The sequence below is a fragment of the Myxocyprinus asiaticus genome, chromosome 33 (assembly GCF_019703515.2).
Source record: "Myxocyprinus asiaticus isolate MX2 ecotype Aquarium Trade chromosome 33, UBuf_Myxa_2, whole genome shotgun sequence".
Lineage (NCBI taxonomy): Eukaryota > Metazoa > Chordata > Actinopteri > Cypriniformes > Catostomidae > Myxocyprinus > Myxocyprinus asiaticus.
The window spans coordinates 459976-479231 of record NC_059376.1 but is presented as its reverse complement, the minus strand read 5'-3'; the positions used below and the strand labels follow the sequence as shown (position 1 = coordinate 479231).

At 42.3% G+C, this 19256-nt stretch overlaps 1 protein-coding gene across 7 annotated transcripts in view; it reads right to left on the bottom strand.

Moving 5' to 3' along the window:
• Nucleotides 1-15019, bottom strand: part of LOC127424279 (nuclear receptor subfamily 2 group C member 2-like) — a 54938-nt gene extending 39919 nt beyond the window's left edge. For 3 of the 7 annotated variants that reach the window (XM_051669304.1, XM_051669305.1, XM_051669307.1), the window contains exons 1-4: nucleotides 14885-15019; nucleotides 11657-11755; nucleotides 4830-5027; nucleotides 370-475 (exon numbers count right to left, since the gene is read on the bottom strand). In XM_051669304.1, coding sequence (XP_051525264.1) covers nucleotides 370-475; nucleotides 4830-5027; nucleotides 11657-11755; nucleotides 14885-14893 — 412 coding nt within the window. In that variant the 5' untranslated portion in view covers nucleotides 14894-15019. Of the gene's footprint in view, nucleotides 1-369; nucleotides 476-1146; nucleotides 1400-1518; nucleotides 1974-4829; nucleotides 5028-11656; nucleotides 11756-14884 lie in introns of those variants that run through there. The other 4 variants (XM_051669306.1, XM_051669309.1, XM_051669308.1 and 1 more) reach the window with 4 other exon arrangements.
• Nucleotides 15020-19256: the final 4237 nt, after the last annotated feature.

Here is a 19256-nt window from a genome sequence, read left to right as displayed (position 1 = left end):
ATTCACAAACATTATTCTTATTTAAACTAGGAGTTTGAAACCAACATACAAAACCTGTTAGAGAGAAAACACATTTGCACAATTGGACTTTTGACTCCAAATCTTATTATTAATGAGATACAGGCCTTGTGACAACTAGCCCAAGTCTCCCCTCCTTAATATCTGTGGATAAAAATGGTAGGATTAGACTTCTGACTATCTGCATTAAGTCTAGTCCATGAGCACCAACTTGGACAGGAAGAACGCACCTGACCAGCGTGTAAAACAAACCGATCATCAGACTGCAACAGGCACTTTCAGCGAGCACTTGCCATTTCTGTGTGTGATATCTATCAGACATATCTCATAAGTACTGTGTTGTGCTTGTACCTGAGGCTTTATCTCCACACACCACACAGTATTCAACAGGCTGCGCTCGACTCATGTCTCCTCCTTTACCCAGAAGTCTCTCCACTGACACTGCATCAGTCACAAACTAGAAGAAAAGGCAAATTATTTATTAGTCATTCAGCACTTACAGTACAATCACACTCCTGCTGAGTCATTAACTCAGTCGGTCGAGTTATTAACAGACGCTAATGCAGGTGCCGTCTCCCTCCGACTTGCCAGTGATGATGTGAATGAAGCTTACAACTGAAAATCAAAGGAAGAATCGGCTAGTGTGATGCTTTAAAGAATACTGACCTCTCCATTTCATTTGAAAGGCAGAAATAAATTCTGCCTTTCCATTAAAAAGAGAGCGCAACAGTTTGGTTCCAAAAGAATCCCCTTCAGTTTCACTGGGGAACTGATTTTTAATGGTAACATACAAACGTTTACAGACAGACTTACCGTGAGTTCTGAGGTTATTAATCGATGGTAAATGCTTCTGTTGAAGACATCAGTCCGCATTATTTTAACAGAAATTTTTTTTTTTAAACTGTTCAATAGAGAAATTTCAACATGCAGCAAACAAACTCTGCAGCTCCGTCCAACTCCCATGATGCACTGTGAATGATTGCTCTCCCTACACTCTCAAACTACTTATATATTTGTATATACTTGTAAGCGGGGTTCAGTGGGAAAGGAGGCGGCGAGAACCGGCTTGAGAACTTAAATAATAACTTAATGAACAACTTAAACAAAAACACACAACCATAAACACACACAGTACAGCTGCCTGTAATTCTCTCTCTCTCGAACTGTCGTCTCCAGCCGCCTTTATCCCTCGCGCGCCCCATCAGGCTGACTGGGGACCGGGCATGCGTCATTCCAGCCCGGCCCTGCCCTCCTCGGCTCTACACTCCTCCCGGCGTTGCCTCAGGCCGGGGAGCCCCTGGCATGATGTACATCCCCCCTCCTCTCCGGGGGGTGTGCCTTGCGCCCCGACTGCCGGCGGGTCATCCCCGCCTTCCTCGACCTGGGAGGAGACAGGAGGGGAAAAACAACAACAACAAAACAAAAGTAGGCGAGGCAAAAGGCCAACACAGAGCAACAGAGAGAGAGAGAGAGAGAGGAGAGAGAGAAAAAGAAACTCACTGGTTCTCCGATGCACCGTCGCGTGGTCCTCGATCACTCCTCCACCCTCTCAGGCGGACGGCAGCCGCTCCTCCCCGGGCGGACCGGAGTCAGACCTCCGACCCCCAGCGGACAGAACGCCCTCCGCGTTCCCGGCATTCCTGTGGGGACACTCCTCCGTCCCTGGCAGCGGCCCTACCACTCCAGGCGGTCGGGGAGTCGCTTCCCTCCTCCCCCTGCAGACGGCGGTCTTCTCTCGACCCCTCCGCATTCCCGGGGAACGGCAGGGCACTCCTCCGCCCCCGGCAGCGGCTCCCTCGCTCCAGGCGGTCGGGGAGTCCAGTCCCCACTCGCCTCGTGGACGGCGGCCGTTCCCCGCGTCCGGGTGGTCGGGCTACTCCGTCCCCCGTCGGATGGCAGCGGCGCTACCCTGGATGGAGGCAGTGTCGAGGACTCTGCGATGGGAATCCCTCCTCCTTCCCGGGTTAAGGCACCAGTGTAAGGGGGGTTCAAGGGAAAGGAGGAGGCGAGAACAGGTTTGACAACATAAATAATAATTTAATGAACAACTTAAACAAAAACACACAACCATAAACACACACACAGTACAGCTGCCTGTAATTCTCTCTCTCTCGAACTGTCGTCCCCTTTCGCTGATGTAAGAGTTTCTTACATTCCTTGAACTGATCGCATTTCTCTCTTGTCGAAAATACAATGGTTCTTCCAAGAAAGCTTCCCTTTGCTCCTCGCCTGGCACAACACAAGATCTTTATCAGATGATCTCAGAAATCTGGCCAGAATCGATCGGGGCCTATCTCCCTCAGCAAATCTGTGAGCTGGAACTCTGTGAGCTCGCTCGATTTCCAGCTTGTGACCTGTTATGTCGAGCAGACTCGGGAAAAGCTCGTCTAGGAATTTCACCATATCTCTGCCTTCCTCATGTTCAGGAATTCCAACAATTCGAACATTATTCCTGCAGCTTCTATTCTCAAGATCTTCAAGCTTCTCAAGGAGATGTTCCAAATCAACTTTGGTCACAGGCGGATTAGCGGTTAATTCCCTCTCCGAAGATTCCAGACAATCGATTCGTCTCTCAACATCAGTCACTCTGGTAACTAACTCAGAGAATTTTATTTCCATCACCGTAATCGATCGACGTATTACAGCGAGATCCTCCAAGTCAGCAAGAACCTTCGTCAACATCACCGACACGTTGGACAACTGACACTGGATCACCTCTCCCGCCGCGCCATCCAAATCGAGTCCCTGGTCTGTAGGCCTGTCGGGGCTTTCATCCTGAACACGTAAGTGTCTTTTAATGTCTCCAGAGCCTGAGGATTTTGACTTCTTTGCCATGTTTTGCCTCAAAGAGCAAATGTGTAACTGGGTGTATCAAATTTCACCAGATTATAACATGAATATAATAAAAAATTTAGCAAAGTGTGCAGAGCTCGTCATTCACACGTCTGCTTCTTGCATGGCGTCACGTGACCTCCCAACTTTCACTTAATGTAAAGGGTACAAAAAAAGAGTGCGACATGACTGTTGAGTTATCTTGTTTATTATAAGACACACAGAGAATAAGTGATATAACCAGCACTCCGTCTAAACAGAACAGCCTTTCCAAAAACACAGCTGCCTCATGTTTGGAACACGACAGCAGCCGGCCATCAAACATGTTCGTGCCGGTCTGGTTATGGACTGCGGTCCATTTTGAGGAGTTTCGATCTCGCCGCTGTGTTTAGTGTAAATGTTCACTCTAATGTCTTTTCCCCGAGTGCTGTTGAAGTCTTGCACCTGCGGAACAGCGGTTACGTAATTCTCCGCTGTAATGTGAGCTCATGCATGAGGCAGCATTGTGATTGGATGGACGTGCTCCTCCTCATGAATAATGCGGAGAAACGCTCAGAATCTGGAGATGTACATGTGTACTGTCCAACCAATCATAACTCAGTTTACGCATATACCTGATTTTTGTGTCTTGCTTCAACTCTCGTTTTTAATCAGAAAGTACGAAAATGCTCAATAAAACAAAAAAACAACCACTTTCCCCTTAACAACAAACATAGTGAGTGCTATCTATGTTTTCAATGATGCAACCTGTACATACCTGTTAACATCTCAACAAATTTGTTTTGGGGTTTCATGACCCTTTAATGATGTTAAGTACTGTGGGAATATACATTTAAGAATGAGTTTAAGAATAAGCTTTTTATTATATGTGTATCAAACTTGGTAGTTTAGAGAAGCAACAGCGTCAGCTGTATTACACTGTTAAACGGAGTTGCTAAGTGGAGGTGCCAGATCCTGTTCACCTATTTGTGAGCCAAACAAGAATGGCTTTCTGAAGCAATCACCTTTGGTATGTGTTGGCTCTTGGTGCCTCCGTCCCAGTCACTGAATTGACGACCATCGTTCATGATTTAATCATTGTCTGAGTCAAATGTAAATACAATGGCTTAGGTATGGACCTTCTTTTATCTCTATGATAATGAAGTAGTCTGAGTGATATAGTTATGCTGATTGGATTAAGGGCTGGTGACACTCCAGGGTCTGGGAAGGGTTCCTACAACTGCTTACTTCCTTTTTATAATTTGTTAACGGTCATCAACTGAGTACTTTGTCTTCACTTGAAGGACTGCCCACCAAAATGTCTATAAAACTACAATGTAAGTCTCACTTAGTTAGATTTGATGACTGCAGCACAAGACAGCAACTTTTGACCTGCAGACTGATGCTCCTGATGTTCTACAATAAAGAACCCTGCTAAAGCTTTACCCGAGTCTCCTGGTCTTCGCTTCTGAGTTTCCAACAGTCTTGTACTCTGTCTTTTGTTAGATTCTTAAATAAGTTTTTGCTTCAAATCAAAATTTGTAATGTTGGGATTCATGGTGCACAACTCTTTTATGAACGATTTTATTAAATCACTATGGAAGAAATTAATGGGAAAAATACTTCTGCAATCAACACTACTGAAAAAAGTGGGCGAACACTTTATTATAATGAGGACAATTTAACGTAATTGTACGCATAACTAAAACTGCATTTCCTAAAGTCAATCAACATGGTTTCATCGAATTTCCTTGGGTTCATCTGTGTTAAAGCTAAAGAGAGTGTGATTTCTAAAGAAATTGCAAAATAATAATAATAATTATTATTATTATATTAGCATTTTCAAACAGATTTCCTAAAGCGCTGAAGAGTCAGTGTTACACTTTGAGGTGAAATCAAATGATGACTGCCTTATAGTTGGCTCTCCATATCAAGCTGGGAGAGAAGAAAGTATTTTAACATGATGCTATCATATGTAACCATGACATGTGTGTGCGTACCTGAATTTGTCCGGGCAGTAGGCTGTCTGCAGTGGCAAAGATGAGTTGTTTGGCACTAGTGCTGTCAGGTGATGCCAGCAGGACTTTACCTGCCGCAGATCCATCAGGTGCTGTGAGGATAAACTGCTGGTTGGGCACACTTGAGTCTAGAGCGCTCACTATCTGAATCTTCTGACCGGACTGCGGCTCGGTCACAATCTGACACACACAGAGATTGTTTATATGCACACTTTTTAATCAGAGCAAACATCATTTCAACCAAGCAACCAGTGTAGCTAAGAAGAGTCTAAATATTTAATGTAAGAAGTACAACACTAAACATAGACCTAAAATAATTAAGGCATGTTTTTCACAAAATGAACACATGGAAGAATGATATTTAATCATTTATATATATAATATAAAAATACATAGTAATAAACAGCAACACTTACCTAAATTTATTGAAAACATTTTAATATGAAGAACAAACCAACTCTAACATTGTTTTCTATTATAACATCTCTTGGGCCCTATTTTAAGAGTGCTAAGTGCAGCTCTGTGCTATAAGTCATAGGCGCAAAGTCAGTGGGCATGGCCATGAAGTTTTTGTAATTTTGTGCAAGCATGCGTTAAATCTAGGCGCAAGTGGGTTTAGCGAAATCATGTACACGTCGCGCTAATGTGCTGGGTCAAGTAAGGGATAATCCACGGCTAGGTGGGCGTTAAACTATTTTAATGCACGATGTGGAGGAGAAGAACCACCCGGCGCGTTTAACGCACACCAAGCTGTGGATTACCTTGCTTATACCAAGGTCATTTGCCAGCATTGATTAGTTACAGCTGTCATTGATTTTTACAGTGCAAATTTTGACTGGAAGAATATCAATAATAGTTAACTTTATCTACAAGTCCTGCCCATTCTAAATCAGACACAAAGATAAAGTATTGTGATATTATCACAGTTTTTGGGAGACCAAACTCTGTTTAAATACTCAATCCAGAAATGATAATAGCCACATAATGTAGAAGGGTTGACACTACTCAGAACTTGTAATATTTCATTCCTATTCTTTGTCATTTTCTCATTAATGAGGAAAAACCGCCATTGCTGACGTGACAGTTGATAAAGTAGCACTTGCTGTACAAGGAGAAAACTATCCAAAATGCTCTAAACCTGCAGACGATATACATTCATATTTGCATATTTTTGGAATTTCAAGTTGGCAGAAGAAAAGAAGAAAAACAAATCCTAAACAGTCAAAATAGTCTCCATAAATCTGCACTGGAGGCCCAGAGACAGCCAAAGCAGTGGTGTCTCAGGTGTCTTCTACCAAAATATTAAAATATTTGATAGAATTCATCAATCGAGTGCAGTTGGATATCAATGTTAAAAGATCATCTGTTCGTTTTGAAGCATAATGACAGCAGTCCAGTTTTTGTTCGAATATTTTTAAATTAAATGATATATATTTATATCATTTTACTTTCAGATACACAAGTATGGAGGCATAGAAGCCCTTGTGACTGAGGAATGATACTGTATGAGGGTTCAGGACTAGGCTACCAACTAGTAATTTTATTGTCTTTCCTTGTCATCCATGCCGAGATTATGACATCTGATTAATTTCACAAAATTAGAACAGAAACATAATGGTTTATTATTAAAGGCTCATATCATGCTGATTAATAAAGCTAAATTTAGAAGAAAAAAACATTAAGGTCTAAAGGCACTCTGGAACCACGTTAACTTATGCAGGGCCTCATATCTACTTACATGCGGTGAAAAGAGGCAGTGCGTGCGGAGCGGGACGGGGCATAAATGAAGCGTGTTCGGTGCTAGAGAAAAATATTCAAGAATACAGCACAGAAAGATCAGATCTGGTGTACACAGCACTGTTGTTTTGTTGCGTTGTTCACTAGAGACGATGAGAGGATGCAACTGTCATCATGAAGTCTTGCAGACCGGATGGAATCAATCTGGTGTCTGGACCCAGACCACGGTGACCGGCGTAGCCTATTTGTTAGCAAGGCAGCTAACATTAGCAACTTCATACAGTCTGAGAAAGCCGAACTGCTTGTGTATAAATATTGCAGTAAATATTGAGATTGTTATATCTGTCACAGTCTGTCTCCCTCATTTTCTTCAAGGACTCTTATTTTGAAGTTTTCCACTGGACTACATCACCCATAGTTCACTGCCCTAATCACTTCCATCTGTTCATCATCATCTGCACCTTCCTTCCATTCCCTCATTAGTTTCCCTGTGTATATATACCCTCTAGTTTTGTTCATTTGTCAGTCCTTGAAGTGTTACGTTGAGTTATTGAAGTGTTACTTAGTGTTAAGTTTGCATTTTGAGCTTTAGTGTTTGCTCCTCTCCAGCGTTTGTTCCACTCCAGTGATTGTAATTAAAAGACTGAAAGATTCTACTCCTGGGTCTCCTCTCTTCCTCTCCTAGACACCAACATTACAGAAGGACTGACCAACAAAGAATATGGATATACAGGTGCATCTCAATAAATTAGAATGTCGAGGAAAAGTTCATTTATTTCAGTAATTCAACTCAAATTGTGAAACTCGTGTATTAAATAATTCAATGCACAGAGACTGAAGTAGTTTAAGTCTTTTGTTCTTTTAATTGTGATGATTTTGGCTCACATTTAACAAAAACCCACCAATTCACTATCTCAAAAAATTAGAATATGGTGATATGCCAATCAGCTAATCAACTAAAAACACCTGCAAAGGTTTCCTGAGCCTTCAAAATGGTCTCTCAGTTTGGTTCACTAGGCTACACAATCATGGGGAAGACTGCTGATCTGACAGTTGTCCAGAAGACAATCATTGACACCCTTCACAAGGAGGGTAAGCCACAAACATTCATTGCCAGAGAAGCTGGCTGTTCACAGAGTGCTGTATCCAAGCATGTTAACAGAAAGTTGAGTGGAAGGAAAAAGTGTGGAAGAAAAAGATGCACAACCAATCGAGAGAACCACAGCCTTATGAGGATTGTCAAGCAAAATCGATTCAAGAATTTGGGTGAACTTCACAAGGAATGGACTGAGGCTGGGGTCAAGGCATCAAGAGCCACCACACACAGACGTGTCAAGGAATTTGGCTACAGTTGTCGTATTCCTCTTGTTAAGCCACTCCTGAACCACAGACAATGTCAGAGGCGTCTTACCTGGGCTAAGGAGAAGAAGAACTGGACTGTTGCCCAGTGTTCCAAAGTCCTCTTTTCAGATGAGAGCAAGTTTCGTATTTCATTTGGAAACCAAGGTCCTAGAGTCTGGAGGAAGGGTGGATAAGCTCATAGCCCAAGTTGCTTGAAGTCCAGTGTTAAGTTTCCACAGTCTGTGATGATTTGGGGTGCAATGTCACTGGTGTTGGTCCATTGTGTTTTTTTGAAAACCAAAGTCACTGCACCCGTTTACCAAGAAATTTTGGAGCACTTCATGCTTCCTTCTGCTGACCAGCTTTTTAAAGATGCTGATTTCATTTTCCAGCAGGATTTGGCACTTGCCCACACTGCCAAAAGCACCAAAAGTTGGTTAAATGACCATGGTGTTGGTGTGCTTGACTGGCCAGCAAACTCACCAGACCTGAACCCCATAGAGAATCTATGGGGTATTGTCAAGAGGAAAATGAGAAACAAGAGACCAAAAAATCCAGATGAGCTGAAGGCCACTGTCAAAGAAACCTGGGCTTCCATACCACCTCAGCAGTGCCACAAACTGATCACCTCCATGCCACGCTGAATTGAGGCAGTAATTAAAGCAAAAGGAGCCCCTACCAAGTATTGAGTACATATACAGTAAATGAACATACTTTCCAGAAGGCCAACAATTCACTAAAAATGTTTTTTTATTGGTCTTATGATGTATTCTAATTTTTTGAGATAGTGAATTGGTGGGTTTTTGTTAAATGTGAGCCAAAATCATCACAATTAAAAGAACAAAAGACTTAAACTACTTCAGTCTGTGTGCATTTAATTTATTTAATACATGAACTTTTCCACGACATTCTAATTTATTGAGATGCACCTGTATTTACCTGCTCTTCCAAACGTCTTCCTCTACTCCAGCAATCCCATTTATCCTCCTCTCCTACAAAGCCTCACCTCGATATGCACATCACTGAGCATGGAGTCAACAGTATTATACTTGGAGCTGTTCAGGCAGGATCTTCCCCTCTTGGAATACACAACCAAGTTCCTTCACCTCGCTGCTTCGACATCAATTCCGGACATATACATCAAGCCCATTTATGGAATGGGATTAAACTTCCACAGACCCACAGCACTTCCAGAGGTGGAATATCTTCCCTTGGCGAATTACATCCTAGCCACCCTGAATATGCATAACCCACTCGCATCATGTTTAATACAGAAATTGACTTCTTCCACGGCCCCTGTCTCCATGCCTTCCATGCCCCCTATTTCCAAGGTAACTCCTCTCCATACAATTCCCCAAAATATATTTTTTTGGGGGGGCTCATCCTCTCCAGGTTTCGGTGGTCGATTCCCTGCCACAGTCAGCGTTGGCGACCACGGAAGTTGCATTTCCCCCATATGCTGTGAATTATGGCGGGAACCCCGGGCCACAACCTGTGCCCATGCCTGCCACGGTTAACGAGCCAGTGCCCATGCCTGCCACGGTTAACGAACTAGTGCCCGTGCCTGTAGCCTCGACCGTCCCCGTAACCACGCTTCCTGCTGGCCGGAAGAGGAGGAGAAGGAAAAGGACTCCTCCTCCCCAGTCTCTGCCTATGCTCACGACCATGGAGGTTGTTCCCTAGTCTCTGCCTATGCTCACGACCACAGAGGTTGTTCCCCAGTCTCTGCCAGTGCCCACGACCATGGAGGTCATTCCCCAGTCTCTGCCAGTGCCCACGACCACGGGGGTCAATCCCCAGTCTCTACCTGAGCTCTCGACCGCAGAGGTCGATCCCCAGTCTCTACCTAAGCTCTCAACCGCAGAGGTCGATCCCCAGTCTCAGCCTGTACTCTCTTCCACGGTTCTCAGCCCCGAGCCTTCCATGGCTCTCAGCCCGAGCCTTCCATGGCTCCACCTTCCTTTACTCCGCCTTCCACGGCTCCGACCCCTCGAGCCTCTCACGGCTCCGCCTTCCACAGCTCCGACCCCTCGAGCCTCTCACGGCTCCGCCTTCCACGGCTCCGACCCCTCGAGCCTCTCACGGCTACAACTTCCACGGCTCCGCCCCTCGAGCCTCTCACGGCTCCGGCTTCCACAGTTCCACCCCTCGAGCCTCTCACGGCTCCGACTTCCACGGCTCTGTCCCCAGAGTCTTCCACGGCTCCTCCTTCCTCAGCTCTGCCTCCCTTGGCTCCACCCGCAGACCCTTCCGCGGCTCCACCCTCAGAGTCTTCCGCGCCTCCGCCCGCTTCCCCAGAGTCTCCTCCTCCAGCGGTTCCGCCTCCTGACCCAGTCCTTGCCCTGTGGCTGCCTCCCAGGCCTCCACACCCAGTCCCTGCCCTGTGGCTGCCTCCCAGGCCTCCTGATCCATTCCCAGCCCTGAAGCCACCCCCCAGGCCTCTGGATCCATTCCCAGCCCTGAAGCCACCCATCAGGCCCCCAGATCCTTTCCCAGCCCTGAAGCCACCCCTTAGGCCTCCTGATCATCCTCCTTGGAGACCATGGTATAAGTGCAATTTAATTCAGAGGTTCTTCATCCTATTATATAGTTCATTCCCTCAAACATCAGCAATATAAACAAAGACAGCACATTCATAAGAAGTACGTAGTGAAATGGAATGTATGCAATGAATTAGAAGAATAGAAAAATGGACAAGCTCCTTTTATATGCTTAGAAAATGCGATTCTTGTATCGCAACGCACTTAACTTCAATCGGTCGATTTTGAACAATTAATTTAATTTATTGAAACAAGAAAAAAGTAAACCAAAAATATTTCTAAATTCAAATTACACTTCAAATGAATCAACAATTTCATAAAAAAAAAAAAAAATCATAAACCAAGCCCAAACATTTTACTCTCTCCATCTTCTTCCACCGGCCTGTTTCGCAGTGACTTAAAAATCACTTAACGACAACAGGTGGAAAAATAACAATAAAAATTAGACCATAAATACAATTATAAATGTAAACATAATAATAATAATAATTGAAAAATAACCCATGAGCTAAAAAATAGTTTAAATCTCATAGATTTTTGACAAGACGGCTACAACTGTGATCGTCAGGGACATAATTTGATGTTCACTATATATTCAGAGATTGGACATGAACTTTATTACCACCTGCTGGTGGAATCTCCAAACTGTAAAAGCAGGAACTGAGTTTAAACTGTGTGCTGAGTTAAGACGTGGTTTTCAAACATCTTAGTGTAATTATCTATTTCTCAGGAAAATATCAAATTGCGCTTTGTGCCACTTCATTTACATACAATACACCCACAGTTTGCACGCATACACCCACAGATAGCGCAAACACTCACGCACACGCCCACCTGGGCTTTGCGCTGGCATGAAAATTGCACTTAGACTTAGTGCTCAAAATTTTATAAGATGTTGGACGCGGTCGTTGCGCGTAGCACTGTGATTTGTGCTTTCATGAAAAAGGAGCCCCTTGTCATAATGCTCTTATATTCATGAGTCACGAGACAAGGAAGGATCGTGAAAGAGCTCTAATGATATGCTCTTTAGGAAACTTACTGGGCAAATAAAAAGCAAATTCAAATCACTGAGATATTGTTTAATTTTAAATCGCTAGCTAAATCATCAGGAATACAGTATAAAGTGAATGTTTGATATCTTGCCTTGCCCTAATAACTGCTACTCTGATGAAGGTAAATATGTGTGTGTACCTGTATTCTCTGTGCTGTTGTGACGGAGGGGTCAGTGATGATATGAATGTGCTGAGGGGAGGAGCTCATCACTGAACTTTCTGATGGAGATGACTGGACCTGCAACACACATATACACACACACAGGAAATGAGGCGAGATGTTCTGTCGGCACAGTTTCCCTCTGAGGGTCAAAGGCAGTGTGTTTCCATGGTAACTACAGTCCTCTTTAACAAAAGATTCGAAACATTCACCTCTGCATATGCATGCTTCATACAATAGATTCCAATGTTTTTCAATGAAAGTGCTCAGTAAGAACTCAAAGACATTTAAGACATTACAGACGTTACAGCATTATTTTCTGTAAAGCTGCTTTGAAACAATGTGGCGACAATATAAAGTGTCAATAGATAGAGATTTTGCTATATTGTGTATATCGTGATATGTAAATATCCATGTGCGCAGTGTGGGCTTATCTATCAATGGGCAGAACTCCATGTGAGACTGAGGGGGCTTTCACACTGGACACGTTTGCGATTCCGAGTGCGACTGTTCCCGGTGCCTCCCGCAGCTTTGGTCTGGTTTTACACTCACTTGATTCTATCGAACCCCGGTCCATTTGCGTTCATCTTATGTCATCACAAACACGCATGGAGAACACAACGTGACTCATCATACTTTTTTTTTTTTTTTGGTGCCATTATGCAAAGCAGAGTGAACGACAACTGCGTATATGTGCACTTCAAGGTGTAACTCATCAGATGTCCAGGGGAAGGCGGCTTGGTGCTGCTGAGGAGACAGCTGATTGCAAGGAATTCATTTGCATCTTTGTTTACACTGCACGCATACTCACGCTCGTGTCCAAGGTGAAGTTATCGCCACTGTCATCTCCTATTATACCCTATATTTATAACCTATAATAGTATTTATATATAGTATTTATAAGGTGTACAGATAGATAGATGTCGTCATCGGCTAAAACGCATGTGCAGGTTACTTTACTTCCTGAACGAGTGCGCACCCGAGTCCGAGTTGCTTTCACATTCACGCAAATCACGCTACAGTTCCATTGCAACCGAACTCAGACCACCTCCTACAGGTAGTCTCGGGTTCGATACCACAGTGCGCTCCTCGGTCCGCATGACAGCTTTCACATTACCAATTTTTCATGCGAACCATGCTGTGTTTCGAACTAAACTGCCAGTGTGAAAGCACCCTGAGAGAATTTTAGAAACATGGACAGGTTTAAAAAATGTTTGACAGCCACCCCGCCCAAGCAAAATCAATTATTCATCTGCCGTTCTGCACTTCATAAGCACTTAATATGCTTCTGATCAGGTCTCCGTCTAACCATTACACGACCAGGTGGAGGATCGGTGTGTTTTTATATTTATAAATAATAAATACACCTGCCAACGATCCCTCCACCTGTGTGCCAATCACATAGATAACAATGCATTGTCAATAAGTAGTGCAAGCACATGATATTCCTTTAGACTGAGTTCATATCTGCAGTATTTGATTGCCTAGGCACTTTGATCCAGATGTGTCTCTAGCAAATAGCATAAACACGAATCATTCTTCTTCTCTGATCTCATATTTAACATGCATATAAAAAAGGAGAGTACACTATAGAATATCTGATTCTTTGTTTTAAATTAGTATGTTCAAAACACTCTTCAGATAAATCACTAATAAACAGATTTAGAAAATATGTCTGTTTTAAAGGATTTTAAAAAAAATTATTTGTGGGTGCTGAAGACCTAAACCAGATTTGTAATATGTACTGTTTTTATCAATACACATTCACAACCCATTGTTTTTATGCATAATGTTCAAATAAAAACAAACAAACTCAAAGTAAAATGACTTTCAGTATTGGTTATTGTTCACACTATTATTAGGCCCAATTGTAAGTAATTCCACACGTGCCATTTGTCCATTAACTTTGACTACAAATCATTTTTCGATTAATAATAGCCAGCATTGTTAATAAGAACAATCATTTAAATAGAACTAGACGAGTTGCAAAAGATCTAATGTTTTAAATATATTCTGGGTTTGTACATCACTCATCTGTACATGGGAACTGTAACAGAAAATTGGGAGACCATTATTCAATTTTCTTCTAATACAAAGGTCTAAAAAATAGTGTGTAGTCAGACATTGATGAATCAACCTCATTTATGAATGATTTTGATTTATCATTTATTATTGTAACCGTAACACAGGAAATAACAATGTAAAATTCCTTAAAATTTCCATGATCACGGGAACCCTGAATTTAGGGTTTAAATGTGCTTAATCTTTAATAAATATAACAATGCAAATAAGGATCATAATAAAAGGCTTCATTTTCATTATGCAAAATTCATCCAGTTAAAATTTTCATTCACCAGCTTCTGACATAATAAATGTTAATATTGTAGTATTGTTGTATCAGTGTACATTATAATGCAACTGTAATGCCTATTTATATTTCATTATCATTAAATGTATAATTACATAATTCTGATTTTGGGAGTTTTAATTAATTATTAATAATGTGCTTTACATTTGAAATACATTACATTTCAATGTTCATTGTTGAATATTGTGCACTTCTAGGGTTAATGGACAATTGACTACAATATGTTTTATTATTTTTACATCTATTTGTTACTATTAATTTGCATGAACATTTCATTGATGTGAACACCATCGCCATACAACAGGAGAATCTTTTACAATTCATTTATATGATTTACAGTAAGGTCTTTCACTGATTGGCCGCTGTAATTGTACGTCATCATCGATCGAGTATCTGATTGGTTAATTAGTATTTAAATGACTCACACGGCATCTATCCCGGAAGTTCTGTTCAAAACACGGAACAACATGGAGAATCTGGGACAAAGCCAAGAAAAACGCGACGCCTTTGCAAAATGTGCATACAAATTATTTACATCACATTCGTGCTTCTTACTGGCAGTTTTTAAGTCTGAGGACAGCACAAAACTATCCACTAATATGTCCGTGCTGTGTTTTTGAATATATGGAAATAAACCCACTGTAGGACCCACGGTGGCAAAGGTCAAAGTTCATCTGTTAACCAGCGTACTGCATTACGATCGTTTAATTATACCTATATACACTAGATGTGGCTTATGCACGGGCTTCTAAAGCACTGTTTTTGTTTCTGTCCATCACAAACATGATGAGCGTTTTAGAAAAACATTGTGCAACGTGCAAAAAGGAAAAGCCGCTTACCTGTGACATGGACGGTTTTATTTCATATTATTTGTTATTGTTGCACTCCAGTGAAAGGTCATAGTTCGTGACCCCGTTTGTCAGCGTGAGGCTGTTATTCTTCCTTCCTCTCGCGCAGCGCGCGGTCACGGCGCCGCGAGTACGAGCGGCGAGACGGCGCTGACGTCATCCTGTCCATCACAAACCGTTGCGTTATTAAAGTGTGATATTTGATGAATTAACTGGACCTCTGTCTTTTAAATGCCAAAGAAATCTCTGACTTGAATGGACATTTTAGCCCTCATAAATCAACGTATAGTAGCTAATCACAATCCTCATTAGTGGCGTTTCTATCAAATTTGCATATTCACACAAAACATTACACGTATCTTGTATTATTACATATTATAATATGTACACGGTATTTATTATAACTGTGTATTGTTACGTGTTGAGCAAGTGTCAAATGAGAAGGTAAATTCTCATGTTCTGATGAATAAAAAAAGATTCTGATTTTGTGTCAGATATTTCAATGATGAAAATATTTTTCATTAGATATTTAGACATTATTTAGATTTTTGTTTAAAAATGCTGCATTCAAATCCTTCTTAAAGTCCTTCTTAAAATGTCCAGGTTATATTTTGTATGACAGTCAATATTAAACATGATTACCTCAAAACTGTGATAACTGGAGTTCTCCACCACTGTCACCAAAGAGAGCGAGAAAAGGGAAAGAAATTCAAGAAAATCAAAAAGATTCTGCAGCTTTTTACACTGAAGGTGATCCCATAATTATTTATATGACTGCTGTTCTGTCTTACAAAATAAGATTATTCAAGCAATCTGTAGTTTGTTGCATAAAAAACAAAACAAAAAAACAATTCATTTCTGTTGGAGTAAAACTTTTTTAATGGGGAAAAAATTACTGAGTGCACCTTTAATCTTCAAAGAAGACTTAAAAATGGCATAATAGAAGGGCATTTTTGCTACACTCATATTTTAACAATTTATGTAACACCACCAACTCATTTTGAAATGGCAAGAAAATTGGATGCAAGAACCTATTGCATCCAATATATATATATATATATATATATATATATATATATATATATACTGTATGTATATATAGATTTCCCCCTGTGCCTTCTACAAAATATAATTATATACACTGGTGGCCAAAAGTTTGGAATAATGTACAGATTTTGCTCTTATAGAATGAAATTGGTACTTTTATTCACTAAAGTGTCATTTAACTGATCACAATGTATAGTCAGGACATTAATAACATGAAAAATTACTATTACAATTTGAAAAAAAGAACTTAAACTACTTCAAAGAGTTCTCATCAAAAATCCTCCATGTGCAGCAATGACAGCTTTGCAGATCCTTGGCATTCTAGCTGTCAGTTTGTCCAGATACTCAGGTGACATTTTACCCCACGCTTCCTGTAGCACTTGCCATAGATGTGGCTGTCTTGTCAGGCACTTCTCACACACCGTACAGTCTAGCTGATCCCACAAAAGCTCAATGGGGTTAAGATCCATAACACTCTTTTCCAATTATCTGTTGTCCAATGTCTGTGTTTCTTTGCCCACTCTAACCTTTTCTTTTTGTTTTTCTGTTTCAAAAGTGCCTTTTTCTTTGCCATTCTTAGCGTATACCGCTGTCACGTGACAAAAGAACGAAAGACTTGGACTAGAAGACTGTAGAGGTGAACTAATCAATTCTGTTTCATATTTCTGGAATCACACGTTTTAAGGAAATATCTTATAATAGATATATTTTATAATATAAATATCTAATAGCCTAGATGAGGTGGCCTTTGAATATTTTCTCCGACAATGGGGGGCCTTGGTGTCAAAAAGGTTGAGAACCACTGACGTAGAATGTTTCAAATAAGTCACATGTAATGTTTTTTGCAGTTAGGATGCTGTATATGTAGGGTCATCACTATCAGTTTTGGAAGCGAGTTGTTGAGCAGCACTCAATCATTTGAAATCCAAGTTACATTTATTTAAATAAAACATCAAACAAACTTAAACAAAACCCTTTATCGATGTATATACCTACCATCTATCGTTTGCCTCGCTTCAGAAGTTAACAGAGATGATGAGGCCGAGGTGTGTGCTGTACCTTCTGTACAAACACAAGACATTACAAAGATGAGTTAAATTCTCAAAATAACTCAATACTGACATATACCGACTCAATTTACACAATCTATGACTTAAAAGTAGAGCAAAGGATCTCGTTCTTACGATTCGCTGCCTTACGGAGTAACTCTGCTATGGACCTTATCTCCGCTGATTCAAATCTTTTATGTGACTCAGAAGAACGAGTAGTCTCAGAGAGTGATTCGTTCATTTTGTGCTAGCTGCGCATGTGCATTGCGCAACCTCCGTTCGTTTCTTATGTGAAAACCGCATATGAACAGGAAACAGAAATGATTTAGTTCACGTTTCAACTCTTTTGGTCCAAATCGTTCGTTATTTTGTCACGTGACAGCCGTATACGCTATGCACATACACACACACACACACACACACACACACACACACACACACAGGAAACAGAAATTATTAGTTCACCTCACAGACAGGTGTTAAACATAATCTAGCTCAGGTGCAAGTGCATTTACCGCTTTCTCTCTCTCTGGATGGACGCTTGACCATGCCCCCGCTGCCACATTCACCTGTCGAGTCTTCTTGTCCAAGTCGTTCGTTCTTTTGTCATGTGACAGCCGTATACACTATGCATTGCTCACACATGAAACAGAAATGATGAGTTCACCTGTCGAGTCTTTTGGTCCAAGTCATTAGTTCTTTTGTCACGTGACAGCCACATAAGCTATGCATTGCTCACACAGGAAATAGAAATGATTAGTTCACCTGTCGAGTCTTTTGGTCCAAGTTATTCGTTCTTTTGTCACGTGACAGACGTATACACTATGCATTGCTCACACATGAAACAGAAATGATTAGTTTCCTATCTGTCAGTCACTCGATGTTGTGTCGATGTAGTGACACTAGGGGTCACTCTTGGGAGCCCGAGACACCTCTGGTCTTTGATAAAAGGCCAATGAAAATTGGCGAGTGGTATTTGCATGCCACTCCCCCGGACATACGGGTATAAAAGGAGCTGGTATGCAACCACTCATTCAGATTTTCTCTTCGAAGCCGAATGGTCATGCTCACTGAGCTGAATTCCCACGACTGTTCATTCACATATGCTGGATCTGACGGCGCATTTCAGTGGCTTCTCCCTCCTCTGCATTGGTGCACTGCAGAGAATGCCCCTGGCGCTTCAGCAGAAATAAGAGTATATTTCTCTAAAAGAGTATATTTCTCTAAAAGAGCGGCACACACGGAACGTCTTTTTAAAGACGCGTCTTTTTAAAGATGACTTTCCGATTGTGTATTATTCCTGGTTGTGCTTGTTATCTCTCGCCTTCTGACGGTCACGATCACTGTCTTTCGTGTCTGGGCACTGCTCACACGGAGACAGCATTCTTGGATGGTCATGTACTCATTGCAAAGACATATCCATGACAACGATGTGGGCGGCTCGCCTTCGTAAGAAAGCAAGCCACCCCAGAGGCTCCCTGCCTCGGTCCTTTTACCCACAGGTATGAGGCCAGCACGGCTAGCACTGGGGGCGATTTGGGGACCCCAATGGGACCCCCTGCGGTGACTGCACCGGCTCCACCGCAGCATGCCCCTTCAGCCTGGCCCCGGCGTGGAGCCCACCGCAGGAAGCAGACGCCATCTCGCAGCTGCCAAGAACCCGTGAAAGGCTTCAAAGCGCCCTTGAGACGGGCAACCCAGGGATGATGAAGCCCGCTGCTCTGGAGCTGGTAAGCAGACCTATCCATCTCCCAGTTGAAGGCCGGGAGAAGAATCTTTTTGTTACCTTTGCATTTAATTGCGCTGCATGCCCAAGTGGCTGCAGTACTCAAGAGTTCAGCAAGAGCAGTTTCCTTGTTCCCTGGGTCATGTATCTGGTGTGCACGGCCGTCATCACGACCACCGTCCACCACTCTATTTGGCAGGTTTGGCACTCCAGCTGTGGTCTCCTGCCCCTGAGCGCCCAGCCGTGGCACAAATCTGCCCCCGATGTGACAGTCGACGTAGTCCCTTTGGTCCCCCTTGCGCAGAACTTGGACGCGGAACTTGGACGCGTAGCTTGCGCTTTCCAATCCATCGCGATGGCTGGTCCGGACCGTCTGACTCGGCTGTGCGATTCAGTTCGCCAGGCGTCTGCCCAGGTTCAGCGGTATCCACTTCACCTTGGTGAAGGACTAAAACGCTGCTACCTTGCACGCGGAGATCGCTACCCTCCTAAAGAAGGGCGCGATAGAACCTGTCCATTCAGCCGATATGAAGAAGGAGAT